General features: G+C 33.7%; 1 protein-coding gene across 3 annotated transcripts; it reads left to right on the top strand.

The window, feature by feature from the left end:
• Positions 1 to 3,920: 3,920 nt before the first annotated feature.
• Positions 3,921 to 14,326, top strand: LOC110645860 (uncharacterized). 3 transcript variants are annotated; one of them, XM_021799124.2, is made up of 13 exons: positions 3,921 to 5,096; positions 5,242 to 5,377; positions 7,624 to 7,736; positions 7,864 to 7,968; positions 8,565 to 8,634; positions 9,233 to 9,288; positions 10,557 to 10,607; positions 10,800 to 10,904; positions 11,239 to 11,283; positions 12,052 to 12,151; positions 12,792 to 12,985; positions 13,529 to 13,612; positions 13,964 to 14,326. In XM_021799124.2, exons 1-13 carry the CDS (start codon positions 4,020 to 4,022, stop codon positions 14,132 to 14,134), a joined length of 2,307 nt encoding a protein of 768 aa, XP_021654816.1. In that variant the 5' UTR covers positions 3,921 to 4,019; the 3' UTR covers positions 14,135 to 14,326. The 3 variants fall into 3 exon arrangements, with proteins under 3 accessions (XP_021654816.1, XP_021654815.1, XP_021654813.1); XM_021799123.2 differs by having other exon boundaries at positions 3,922 to 5,096; positions 7,867 to 7,968; positions 12,780 to 12,985; XM_021799121.2 differs by having other exon boundaries at positions 3,922 to 5,096; positions 12,780 to 12,985.
• Positions 14,327 to 14,564: the final 238 nt, after the last annotated feature.

Raw genomic sequence — 14,564 nt, 5'->3', positions numbered from 1 at the left:
ACAGAGTATATGGTTGATATCATGGCAATTGTTGCAAAAGTGGGAAATGGTTATGAAAGAGTTTGTCCACGTGCATATCTGAAATTTTATGACTAACAATACAGGGCAAAATTGTTTATGATTACTGATCAATTTTGGAATATTTGTACCTGTTTCGGAATGCAATAAGCCGCAAACTGAGCGTTACATGCAAATAATGACAACGCATCCAAGGCAAGCGTTGAAAACAAACAGTTGCGTTCTAGAAGCATTGTGAAAGCAGTAAGTGATAATAAACAATTTGACCCCAATGGTATTTAATTTTATGACGTTGGAGTTGTATATCATATGATTGTCATGTGGAGTCAGTACTGGATTTAAAAGGTCTACCTTTCGGTTATTGTTGTAAGCATTGAAGAGCACATGCTTGTGCTTATATATTTCTTATATTTTTATTTATGTAAATTATATGATACTGATACTGTCGTTGTAAGTGAAATGCTAGCATGATTGCACATCGTCGCGGAGTATTTGTTATGAGAAAGAGAAATCAAGTTCACTTGCACATCTCTCATAGTTTTTTTTAATAATTTACCATTTATATAAAAACCCTTTTTTGATATGTGTTAACTTCAGAAAATTTTGACTATAGCATTCATCATAGCTGAGTACACAAATATCTCTCACAAGATTAGCACTAAAGATCAAGGAGTTTGCACAATTGCAAAGTGTAAAGTAGTTGCAAATAATTGTATCCCACATTTCAAGTAAATTTATGATTTTATCTGTGTGATGAAAATGATATCAATAATTAACCATTTTTTTTATACATATATATATATATATATTTTTTTTTTTCTAGTTTCAAATAAAAGATGCAATATCTAATTCTTAGGCAATGGGAATCTGATTTCTTGCATATTTTAATATATTATATTCTATAATGGTTTTGCTTACGATTATATTATATCTTATATTTTCCATATTATGATGCAAAAATTTCAGTTCAGAGTTGAATCATAAAAAATGAAAGCTACAATGCTAGGATATGGACCCGACCGCCATTGGGAATGGTTGCATATTAACATTAATGGCTTTACTAAGTATTTGTAGTGGTTGGCTTTTATCTTTCTTTGATTGGAAGAGTCGTTTTATTAAGTTCTTTGTGATTCTTTTATTCATTTGCTATGTTTGAATGCCAATCCAGAAGGCCAGGGTGTGAGGTGTGATGCCTCAGAGCAATAGGGATTTATTGTACATTATGACTTGCATTTCTTTCTCAAATGTGGCTTTACAATTCCTAGAGAATAAGAACTAGGATTGTCTTTTATTTTTGATTGTTTACTCTTCACTGTGAAGCCCCATACAATAGCCACCCAATTATTTAAATCCAATTCACTGTTGTAACATATGCATTTATATTATTTATTTTCCTGAGATCCATTGGGATGGGACTAAGAAATTTCTCAAAATTTGTTCTAAGCAATGATTATTGGTTTTTCTGTCTAACAAACTTGGTTTCTAGCATAGGCCAAGATGTGCAACTTTAGTGGCAGAATACTTCCCTCATGCAGATTTCAAGGCGACATATGAATTTGGAATAGGATCTAATGGGTGTTATTGGCAAGTTCATTCTCACTATTCATGAGTCATGGTCCAGGCATGATGATGAAAGAATTTAATTGGTTTGCTAGGTATCATTTAGACATTGGAATTTGATATAGTTAGTTACTTATGATTGTAATAAAGTTGACAGTTTGATGTTATACTGAAGGTGGTTATATACATGGTCTATGCCAGTCACAATTGCAGAGAGCCAGAAGCTGATGTGCATTGATTATTTGATTAAGAAATGAGATTGCTTGATTTTTGCGCGCTGTTTAACTTCTATTTCACTTCCTATTTAGAATGTGCCTAATGAGATTTCAGGAGAAAATTTTATTTAATCTATTATATAAATTTTGTCCACTTGCTTGTTTCTTTCCCTTCAGATGGTACAATTGTTTAGGTTTATTCTAAAAGAAACATGCAGTGATGTGCTGAAAAGGCTATGCGATTAATAGGTTAAGAAAGTTGATTGTTTCTTCATTGCGAGGCTGTCCTTTGGTCCAAGTTTCCAACTATTGATGTCAGGTCATTCCCTTAAATGCTTTCTCTAGACAAGAAAAGGTAATATTTCTTCAGCTTGCCAAATTCTGCTTTATGTGAATTAGGGTGTTTCAGCATTTTATGATTTTCGAATGAAGCTAAATTGTAAATAAACATATTCATTGTAATTTAATGGAGATATTCTTATGCAGGCAGATTAGAGTTTTTTTTTTACCAGAATTAGAAATGCTAATTTCACTGAGCAAGGTAATGTTGAAAGTGTGACATTAGTATGACGAAATCCCTGTGTATTTCTAGTTTGAGATGGTTATGGTTTTTACCAATCATATTCGCAATCTGGTTTTGCATATTGATTAGTGAGCTTTGATTGCACGTACAATGGGAGGATGGCATGGAAGAGTTGGGAAATAAAATGGATTTTTCTTAATTTGGCAAGGATTTTTTCTATCTTTTTTTGGGCAATTGTTGGGGTGTAGGTATATATTCATTTAATATAGTTGAATTAGCAGATCAATAAAACATCTATGCATAAATGATAAGTTACAAATTATGAATATTTTTTTAGCCAAGGCTACAAAAAACTAGGACTCTGTTGCAGCAAGCAGTCATCACCATTAGATAGAAAATCTACCTGTAAATCCTATAAATACGTGCTTTTTTAGTTCAACATGAAGCAGCTAAGGCTATTCGGCTATGCATTAACATCATAAGATCTGAGGGCAGAGTTGATAGCACTGTGCACGGTTCTCCGAGTCCCAAATCAAACGTATAAGAATTGTATAAAATTGAATTTATTTTAATATTTTAATTTAACTTTGATTTTTCATTAATTAGAATAGTACAAAAATCGAATACAAAATTAAATATATATAATTTATTATTATATTTATGTCATATAATTAAATATTATATAGTTAATAAATAATTAAAAAGTACATGATATATTTATACTACTATATTATATAAGATGTATAATTTTAAATTATATATGTACTTTATATTTAAATATTATATAATTTAAAAATAATTAAAAGATATATTATATTATATATTATATACTAATAACATATTTAAAAATTTAAATATTAATTTAAGTATAATATTTTATAAAAATAATTATATAAAATTATTTTATAAATTAATAATCGAGCTAAAACTGTATTAAATCGAATTGAAATTGAAGAATTGAGAATTATACTGAACTAAAGTAACGAAAAAACGAATCATAACTATATGTTACTAAATGATGTTCCATAAAAAAAAAAACATATTAGCTATGATATTTTTATGATGCAATTAAGATATCAAGTAATTAATATTAAATATTTTTAAAATTATTAATAGAAAATTAAATATTTAATAAATGAATTATTAATTAAAAAGGCAATAGTAATAAATAAAATTTTCCAATGAATTATGAAATAATCATATTTTATGATATTATAATTTGTAGGAATAAAAAAAATTATGAAATAATAATAAAAGAAGAATATACAATGAATCCTAAAATAATTAATAAATGACTGTTAATTAAAAGTATTTTTTTAAAAAATATTTTTTATTAAATTTTTGTTGAATAAATAATAATAAAATAGAAAAATTCAATAGAATTTGAAATAATTAATAAATTGCTATTTGAAAAGTTATATTTTAATTAATATTATTTCAATTAGATATCATATATAAGAGTAATATTATATGTATTATTAATCACGTAAATAATATGTATATGAAAGATAATTAATCTATTAAACAAATTATTTTTATAATTTTTATAATAACCTGCGTGGTGCCCCGCGAGGACGATTAATTATTATATTATAATTAAAAACCCTATAATTCCTCTGATTAGCTAAGTCCAAATTTCTACCCTCTGCGTGACGAGCCCCGGCTTTATTAGGGTTTCTCGAAATTCAATCTCAAGCTCATTCATGGACCATCAATGGCGCCCAATACTTCCTCCTGAAGGCAATATCTGCCCCATTTGCTCCGCTCCTCACTTCCCATTTTGCCCCCCCCAAACCCTTCCTCCTTATCCTACGTACAACCAAAACCCTAGATTCCCACCACATCCAAATTATCCACCACACGACCCGTACCATGCGGGTATGCCTAACCAGTACGTGGACAATCCAAACGACGGGTGGCACAGAAACCAGAGTTTTGATTACAGGGGAGGATTTGGGCTGTCAGTGTATGATTACAACAATAATAATAGCAATAGTAGTAGTAATGGCTATATTGGTGAGGTAGATGGGAGATTTAAGCGGCCTAGGGTTGATGAGGTTGGATCTACTTTGTATGGGCACGATAATAACCAAAATCCGGCAAACTTCTTATCGGAGGATGAGCGTAGATTGAAGCTGATACGCGATCATGGCGTTGCTTTGAGTGGGGATTTGACGAATGTTAGTTATGGTTCGGATTTCAATGCAAGTTATGGTAGGAATGTAGATATGAATAATCACTTTGAGTGTTCGAGGAACGGGGAGCCTAATCGTTTACAGAATGATGGGAGTGCCATGTACAGTCCTTTCCATCCAAATGCTCGAATGCAGCAGTCGCGCGAATCTCAGAGTCTGCCTTATCGAGTCCCTGAAGTTCGTAACGCGCATTATGGTGATCTTAGTTTGGCACAGAATCAGTTTAATGAATCAATGTCAGCGAAGGGACCTCATTATTCTCATATGAGTAACTGGCAGGAAAATCAGCCATCGCAATCTTATGGAATGCCTAATTATTTGAGACCTGATTATCAAACCCCTGGCCACGGTATGAACGAGCCAGGAGGTTACTTGCCTTGCCCTGAAAATAGGGTAATCGGTGGTCAACCTCCTCCTCCACCTCTTCCTGCTTCACCACCGCCTCCTGTTCCAATGGAACGTTTTAAAGCCTACTCTTCGCCACCAAAAACTTCCTTGTTTCCAGTTCCTATTAGTTCCTCAGCAAGCAATTCCTACTTGCAAAATAAGCCTCTTTCACATGCTTCAACTGCCTTTTCTTCAGAGGTATTGCTGCTTTGCTACGTGTTTTTGTTTTTATTTGTTCATGCATTGTTGTTTCAGCTACATCTTCCATGTGCATTGAGTTTTTTTTTTTTGGAAAAAGTGTAATGAGGTTTGTTAATTTCTGTGCTTAATTTTTTTGTCAAAGGAATGGCAAACATCGTCTCTGCCAAAGCAGCTATCTCCAGATAAGCCAACAATCATTGATGCTTCCCAATTGTTTAAGCAGCCTTATCGGGCTGCCCGTCCTGATCATATTGTGATAATCCTACGAGGGCTTCCAGGTACCTCTTTTTCGTTGGTGCACTCTGTTTGATTCGTTATGTATTTGATATTTGTTTCTTCCTTGTCATATGTGTTATAAAGCTTTGAAAAATTTCATTTCCAATATTACCATGCTAGTGCTAGCTGGGTATTTTTGGGCTTGCGGTCCATGGCTCAAACTAAGAAAGTTCTTTTCTTTTTGGTTTGTAAAACTGATAACTTCTTAACACTCTATTCGGATTGGGGGTAAGGAGAAGAAGGGTAAGTGAGGAAGGGGGTACCCTCCTACCCTTGTTTGGGAGAGAATTTTAATTTGATTTTGAATGGGAAGGGAGGGTAAGTCTTAACACCTATCCTATAAGTGACTCATTAAAAGAATAAAAACAGTGTTTGTCCTTTTTATCCCAATGCCTTGTATTTTGTTTCTTCTTAAGAATAGGAAATTTTAGTAATTTTAGCACTTTACTTTCCTTCCTTGTAACACTTGGTCCCAAACGAGACCACTCTTCCCCTTCTCACCCCATCCAAACAAAGTGTGAGTGGTCAAAAGATGAAAAATTTAGGCTTTGGTATTCGTGCAGAAATTTTTTTTATTGTCCAATTTTCAAAGAAAATAATTTTATTATAACATGTTTGTTTTTTGTTGCTTGATGTCTTAAAAGGGAAAAACAAGTTGCTACAATTAGTGATAACCTAAAAGGTTTTTTTTGCTTGTTTCATTAACCTGATTTCCAAGATACAACTTTTAGCTTTGTACGACAGTACACAAAACAGAAAACAAAATTGATATTGAACTTGTTGGAAGGAACTTGATATCGTGGTAGGGAAGGAAGATCAAACTTTTTGTTAGAGAAACTTTTTTTTTTATTGGATGTATTGTACAGTTTGAAAATTAGGAGGCAAATTACGTAGGGTCTATTTGGCATTGTTGTTGAAACTGCTGTTGAGAAAATCACTTTTTTAAATATATTAGTTAGAGAGTGTTAAAAAATAATTAAAAATTAAATATCTAGGCTCAGTCATTAATGTGAGGAGGATGTTAGTCATAGGATTAAAGCCGGATGTTTGAAGTGGAGACGTTCCACGGGAGTTTTATGTGATCGTAAGATTCCCAATAAGTTAAAAGGAAAATTTTACCGTACAGCTATACGACCGGCTATGTTATATGGTAGTGAGTGTTGGGCACTGAAAGAGTCGTATGCGTCTAAGATAAGAGTTGCAGAGATGAGAATGTTAAGGTGGATGAGTGGCCATTCTAGATTAGATAAAGTCCGTAACGAGAGTATTAGAGAAAAGTTAGGAGTGCTTATACGACCGGCTATGTTATATGGTAGTGAGTGTTGGGCATTGAAAGAGTCGTATGCGTCTAAGATAAGAGTTGCAGAGATGAGAATGTTAAGGTGGATGAGTGGCCATTCTAGATTAGATAAAGTCCGTAATGAGAGTATTAGAGAAAAGTTAGGAGTGCTTTTGAAGATAAGTTGAGAGAAGGGAGATTGAGGTGGTTTGGTCATGTGAAGCGTAGACACATGGAGGCTCCAGTTAGACAAGTAGAGCATATTAGGTTAGAGGATAGAAAGAAAAAAAGGGGTAGACCTAAATTGACTTGGAGGAGAGTAGTACAACATGACCTAGAAGCATTACACATTTCTGAGGATTTAACCCAAAATCGTTTAGAGTGGAGAAAGCAAATCCATATAGCCGACCCCAAAATTTTTGGGATAAAGGCTCAGTTGAGTTGAGTTTAGTTATAAGAATACTAAAATAACAAAACAGCTTTTTTCCAAACTGTTTTTCTTAACAGCATCTAAAATGGTGCTTTTATTCAGAAAATCAGTTTCATGCTCTGAAACTCAATGCCAAACAGGGCTGTAGACGATGATGATAATTGTAGCGAACGTTATATTCAATAGTTCTTCCATTCTTGTTGGATTTAGTGGGTTGCTTTTGGGAATCATAAGAGGGGTGCTGGAGTTATGTTTCTTGTGAGGTTTTGACTAGCTTGTGAAAAGTATATGCAAAATTTCTCATATTTGTTAGTTTTTTGTATTCTATCATGGGATAAAGGCAACCTGTTTAGCTGCAGTGCCAGGACCTATCTTTGCATATTGATGAAGATTTTTGTAAGGAAATGAGTAATTTTATGTGAGCATTTTCATCTGCAGCAATTAAAATTTTTAAATGTGCTATTGTATGCTGCAAACCGGGAATATGAAGATGCCTTTTGCTGGACTTGAGTTAATCAATTTATTTGTTGTGCTTGTAGGTAGTGGTAAGAGCTACTTGGCAAAGATGATGCGTGATCTTGAGGTTGAAAATGGTGGTAATGCCCCACGAATTCATTCAATGGACGACTATTTCATGACTGAAGTTGAAAAGGTTTGCCAGCTGGATGTTCATGTTCATGCTCTTTCATACAGTTCTTATGAATGCGCATAGAAATTTTTGTCTCTTTTGTAAGGTTTGCATATTGTTATCATTTAATTAGTGTTGTTTTCAACATCAAAAGGTTGAGGACAGTGATGCTTCAAAATCTTCTAGCTTGGGTAGAGGCAAGAAACTAACTATGAAGAAGGTCATGGAGTATTGTTATGAACCCGAAATGGAGGAGGTAACGCTCTAAATTTTATACGTGATGGTAGAAAATTGGTTCAAATATGGTTGAGATGGTACTTAATGATATAAAATTGGATCAAATATGGTCAGGATGCTGATCTGCATTCTTCTGGCTTTACATTTCAAATATACACCAAGAAGTAAAATTTTCTGCTGGAATTTGCAGTATGAAGTATATTGTCTGTTTTACAACATGGCATGTTTAGGACAAGCAGCTAGATAGTTTCGCATGCAGTCAGGCCATTTGTATCCAGGATGAGAGATTCAACTTTAACTTGGTCAGGATTAGCCTAATGGCTTGTGTGGTTGGGCAGGTTTTGTTGATAATAGCAAGACTGAATATAAAATTGCCTTTGGTTCAGTGAACATTGGGTTGACAAATTGTTTTAATGAAGATGTAATCATTTGAATGTGACTTTGGTGTCATTTTTATAACATGATTTCAATGCTAATTGAAAAATAAAATGAAGAAATAAATATTGAACTAAGAAGGAAATAAATACAGGAAGTCTCTCTAGTACTTGCTCTTTTTTGGTGTGTTATTTTCTTTCAATGTTTTCAACATACGATTTTGTTGTATCCCCAAATTAGGCTTATCGAGACAGCATGTTGAAAGCTTTCAAAAAGACCCTTGAGGAGGGAATCTTCACGCTTGTTATTGGTATGAACCTTTACTCTGGAATTGGCCTTTAATTGATGATAAAGATAATTATCTTTGCTTAATGCCCTTCTTTTTTTAATTGTTTTCTCTCCTTATATTGTAGCCATTTCAAGGATAGTGGCTTTCTTGAGATGTCCATTTCTTTGCAGATGGAGTAATTCAATTGTGGCCTAATTGGTTGACATGGTTCCCTTTTAGTTTGATCATGTTGTGGTTTTAAACCATTTGGTTTGTTGTCAGATTTCTTGCATCTGATCCTAGATTTAGTACCAAGTCAATGACTATTTCCTTTGCAGGCTTGATCTATTGAGTAGAGCTAAAGGCAATGAAAACCTTTCTTTTTATCTTTATATATTAGCAGCATTTTAATGTCTTCAAAGAAAAATTTCAAATTATAAGATTAAAAACAATATAAAGTGATTCAAGGTTCTTCTGGTTATCCTGGCTTGTTAATGCATTCAACAACTTAAATGATTTGGTCTGATTATAGATTTAGTGGTGATTCAGTGCTTGTGCACTGCTTTCATTTTCACTAACTACAGATGCAGTTTTGTTTGGCAATTGACCTTTTTGTGCTGGTATGTGTGCCTCGTCTTAGTGGATGACCGCAATCTGCGGGTAGCTGATTTTGCTCAGTTTTGGGCAATTGCAAAGGTATACCCTCATTTCTCTTCTTCACCACCTCTGCGAGTAATATGTTGTCGTTTTCCAGTTTCTTGGGAATGTGTGAAGGTCTGTAGGTCCTCATTCCCTTACAGGGATCTCTCCATAGTCAGATGTGAATAATGTAATATAGTGTTTTCTTCTACTTTTTTCTTCTTTGGGATAGGTGGCTTTCTATCATTCTTCAATGGTCAATGTTCAGCCACTTAATGTGCTGTTAGCTTTTCTTTCGTCACTGTATTTTCTAGAAGCCGTTGTGCTGTATTTTACATTTTTGCTCTCATAGATTATGAAAATAAAATTCAATGGGTCTTGTGCAAATATTTGTCTTGAATTGACATAATTGAGTGCAGCGTTATTTTTCTTTAATATAAACTGATAAAAAAGATCTCTTTTGCTGCAACTTTTGGGGTGTAGTTTTATTTCTGGATGAGCCATAAATCTGGTATATAAAGCTTGAGTAAGGAATTGGTTAAATATCATGGCTCATGTATATTATTCTTTAGTTTGAGGTAGTTATGCATGTATGCAAGGCAGGACTTGGTTCATCACGAAGACTAGAAAAGCCATATGTGGATCCAACAAGTGCTGTATCTATGTTTTATGATGTACAGGATTCATCTAAGAATTTCACTTGAAAAAGCTTTAATTTCTTTATTTTTTGACTTCTCTATTCTGTTAGCTTAAAAGCTTATGAGCTCTATTCAGTTAGCTTGAAAGCTTATGAGTGAATTGCTGAATGTAAACTTTACATGGATGGTACAGATTTTACAAGTATGCATTCCTTCTGTTAGTATATGTATCTCTTTAACATCAATTTCCTAATATGCCATGTGATGGATGATGTTTAATAAGTGAGAAGTACTCTCAAAGTCAGAATGGTGGATGCCCTGTTTCTGAATTGGGTTTGTACAAAATGGATGCTATTTGTGGGTCTTGGAACTGAATATTTAGAATTTATTAGCAAATAACCATAATATCTTTGATCAGTTCCTAATAAATTGTTGCATGTTTGAATCTGTATTTTACTTGAGATTCCCCAACTCACACACCTCAAAGTTCTTTATTCTTTATCGATGCCACAGGCTTGGAATTTTGTGAACGGAGGGCAAGTTCCTGTGATATCAGTTTTCATGTTAGATTTTTTAATTTAATATGTGCTTTTAGAAGTCGCTGCCCTTTCTTAATTATCAATTGATTTAAAATTGTGTTATATTATCTGCCTATTTCCTTACCTTTATTTATTTTTTTTTTTTCAGAGATCTGGCTATGAAGTTTACATATCAGAAGCTCCATATAAAGACCCTGTGGTTAGTGTATCTGTCACACGCACACACATTTTGTTCTTGAGATTATTTGTTGATTTGATATTTTTTTTGTTACCCCTAGTTGGTGATTGATGCCTCACCATCTAAAAATACAACATGCAGCTATCATAAATTGGACATAAGTTCCTCACTCTGATTTGGTGGCTTCATGTTGATAATCCTGTGGAATTTCAGGGCTGTGCAGCTAGGAATGTACATGGTTTTACACTAACTGAAATAAAGGACATGGCTCGGCAGTGGGAAGAAGCTCCGGCATTATACTTGCAACTGGATATCAAGGTTTGCTATGTTTTAGGTCTCAATTTTTATTTTGGGTTCGTAACTGAAATTCAATCTGTGTGACCAGTTTAAAGAAATTTACTGTTCTATCTTTAAAGTAGAAGCCCCATGTTAAAAAAATGATAACCCGGTGCACAAAGCATCCTGCACTTTTGGGCTCTGGGGATTATTGATATATGTAGCCTTACCCCTGTGGTAACAGTCCACAAATTTTTAAGTCTAGTGAGGACCAATCTTGCATATCATGAAGTTTAATAAAGTTGGGAACCTTTCTTCTGACTCATAGTGACTTCCATGTTTGGGTCTTAATGATTTTGTTATTCTGGCATGACAGTCATTATTCCACGGTGATGATCTGAAGGAAAGTGGAATTCAAGAGGTAACTGAATGTTATATCATTACTGATGAACTTTTTGTATTCATTAGTTTGTTTTCTTTTGTATCATTTTCTTATGGTTGAAATCTTTGTTGTAGCATCCTTATAAAGCAGAAATAATACAATATGTTTAGTTTGTATTCTTTGTGAACAGCATCATCACCATAATAGCAGTAATGAACACTCATATGCAATGCTTATTTTTTTTATCATAGTATCATGCCAGTGCTATGCTTCCTGCTCTAACATATAAGCTTTTCGTCAATGTAATTTTCACTGCTTATTACATTATATGTCGTTTTTTCTTTTGTATATAAGAAATAAAGGTTAAGATTGTGGATTTGTTCCACCCTGGGTGTGAGTATAATTTACTGTAATGAATAGGGAAGCAGATGCATCTCTAGAAAAAGAAAGAATTAAATTTGCTTGAAAAGTGTAAGCATTTTTTTATAGAAATGAAATGACAAGTGTTGAACTGTGATGTTTTGCATGTGTCTGTCTATGTGTATCCCAAGTATATGAAATTTATAGGAAAGAAAACCATGTAAGAAGTGTGTGTGTGTGTGTTTCTTAAATACAGGACATTAGAAAAACAAATTATGTGGACTTTTTATAAACTTCTCATAGTTATCATTTTGCCTGTGTAATTTGAGATGAGTCGAACTACAATAAATAGCCTCGCTTTGTTCATCATATAAAATAGTTTACACTTTAACTGTGTAAGTTTTTCCACCATTTTGATTTAAATTCATTCTTGTGTCAATTTTCAAGGTTGATATGGATACTGAAGATGATGATAATCCACCTGGACTGCTGGAAAGAAATACTGAGAAGGCCATACCTGAACTCTTGGAGGATAATCTGCCTCAGGGTACATTTATGTCTTCTGCTCTCAAAATAGTGACTACAAATGATATGATTTGTGTATCTTTGTTGTCATTGGCACAAATATTAAAGACACGTAATTGTGTTAACATTACCTTTTAATTTCATTTTCTTGGCTCTGACTGGGCAATTATTTAACTGCCGTTACTCAATAATCACCTCGAGGAGTCTTAAACCCCTGGCCATGCCCAGAGAGAAGGTTACATTTTACATAAATTTAGACCTGCAATCTAGCTAGCATCAAGGTATTGAACTTTAGGTGGAAGCTTTATGCAAAAATTATTTCTACTTTTACTACTAATGCCTGGATTTTTTATACTGTAATTCCCCTGCTGAATCAGAAAAGAAACATCTCCATGATAGTTGTGATTTGTACTGTGGAATACAATATATATTCACTAGCAGCGTGCGGGTGATGAATATAATGTTTGAATATCTGCTGTGTCTACATACATAAAAACTTTATTTCACATTTTGGTTGAAAAGTTTATTTGTTGGTTCTAATATGCTCTTGTTCATGTACACAAGCCGTGTCTCTTCACCCACTGAGAAAATATGTTACCACTTCAAAACTTGTTCAGTTCTCTTATTTACTTTATCATTTTGAACTTCAGTTCCTCCAAAAGATGGGAAGAGATGGGATGCTGAAGAGGACCATTCTGCACAAGGAGTGAAAGAATTAGGTAAAAGTAAATGGTCAGATGATTTAGATGAAGATGATACAGAAGGGTATGAAAGAATGAAGGGCAATTTAAATGCTCTTTCTGGGTTAATTCAAGCATATGGAAAGCAAGGAAAATCCGTGCGTTGGAGCGACCAGGTTACCATTATGTTTAGGGCTTTTGTTGTGTGGTGTTAATGCTGTGCAATTTCTGTTTTAGGGACCTTATTAGATGCCAATGACAATAATTGGACTATATTTGTGAGTCAAAGAAAGATTACAAACTCTATTAAATGTGATGATATTATCGAGCATCTACAAGCAAGTTTTAAAAGGCATTTTCAAGCATGTGATGCATAAAACAAGATTATGCACTGGACCGTTTGAATGGAAGTAAGAAAGTATTGGCATACTAGATCCTAAACTGTATTTAAAATCTGGATCTTCTATATTTCCTCAAGGATGCTCAGGATTCAAGCTGTTGTTTCTTCAGGCATTTCTGTATTATGGATTTAGAACATTTTTCTCTGCCCTAGGAGGCTGTGTCACATTTTTCCATTTTTCCCTCCTTTTCTTGTTTCTTTGTCCCAACCTTTTCCCATAACCAGTCGTATCATTGTATTGCAGCATTATAATGTTAGTGAACATTCTTTTTTTTTTTTTTTAACTCCTTTCCTTCTTACAACTATTTTGCTTGTCCAGGTTGGCAATACTGGTTTTTCTATAGGTGCAGCAAAGGCAAATGTGCGGTCTTTAGTGATTGGACCAGGTGCTGGATACAATTTGGTAAGTTGTGCACCTATTTTGGTTGGCTTCTTTTGTCAAAATTTAGATGATTAAAATTGAATATACTTGTTGATTACATTATTCCTCATAGCATAAATGTTAGTTTCAATATTTACACACATGCAGCGATTTTTTTTTTTTTTTTTTTTAACTTTGCTGGAAAAACATGCCTGCTTTTCTGGTAGGCTAGCTAGTTGATTTTTTTTTTATTATTCGTAATTTCATCAATAAAACACAGTTGCATTTGTGCATGCACACCCCACAATAAATGAAGCTTACAAAGGCTTTAGCTGCTGAACCGAACATGGAGCTAACTTTATGGTTGCTATATAAATGCTTTAACACCTGCAGAAGTCCAACCCATTACCCAAGGATGGAAGCCTAACATCAACCCATAGTATGGGCGAGTCGAGGAGACAGAGCACTTTCCAAGAACGACTCCGAGCAGAACACGAGTCCTTTAAAGCTGTTTTTGATAAGAGGAGAAGACGGATAGGGGGACTTGATTTAGAGGAGGAATAATAATATATGTTGTGATTCTATGCTCAAGCAGTTTTTGATGTACTTAATTTTTTGTATTCTTTGCAGGTTCCTTGCTGTTGTCTGTAATTATTGGGTTGAGGAAAAAAAATAGTGGTCATTTCCTGCATGTGTAATTTAAACAAAAAACAAAACTATTCAATTGGTAGAAATAAAATATTTTATCTACCACCATGTATCAGTCTTTTTAACTCTTGGACTCTTGGTTTTATGTGGAATGGTTGAAGAAATGAGAAATTGGGAATCAATTTAAACTTAAATTCTCGCAAGCATCCATGGAGGATTGAAAATTTTTGCAAATATCTTGTGCGTAATTTGCTTGTATACGTGTGTATGTCCAGACTTTCGAGTAAAATTGAAATGGAATGTATATTTATCTTGAAAAGATTTTGATTATTATTGAAAAGGATAT

The sequence above is a fragment of the Hevea brasiliensis genome, chromosome 13, assembly GCF_030052815.1.
Source record: "Hevea brasiliensis isolate MT/VB/25A 57/8 chromosome 13, ASM3005281v1, whole genome shotgun sequence".
Classification (NCBI taxonomy): domain Eukaryota; kingdom Viridiplantae; phylum Streptophyta; class Magnoliopsida; order Malpighiales; family Euphorbiaceae; genus Hevea; species Hevea brasiliensis.
Note: the sequence above shows the minus strand (reverse complement) of the source record. Positions and strands in the feature narration are given on the sequence as shown.

What these genes read in the sequence shown, in the direction of transcription:
- LOC110645860 (XM_021799121.2), top strand. Translation starts at nt 4,020, where the DNA reads ATGGACCATCAATGGCGCCCAATACTTCCTCCTGAAGGCAATATCTGC. An exon ending in AATCCTACGAGGGCTTCCAG is followed by an intron (nt 5,378 to 7,623) that starts GTACCTCTTTTT and finishes TTGTGCTTGTAG; the next exon opens with GTAGTGGTAAGAGCTACTTG. An exon ending in AGGAAAGTGGAATTCAAGAG is followed by an intron (nt 11,284 to 12,051) that starts GTAACTGAATGT and finishes TCAATTTTCAAG; the next exon opens with GTTGATATGGATACTGAAGA.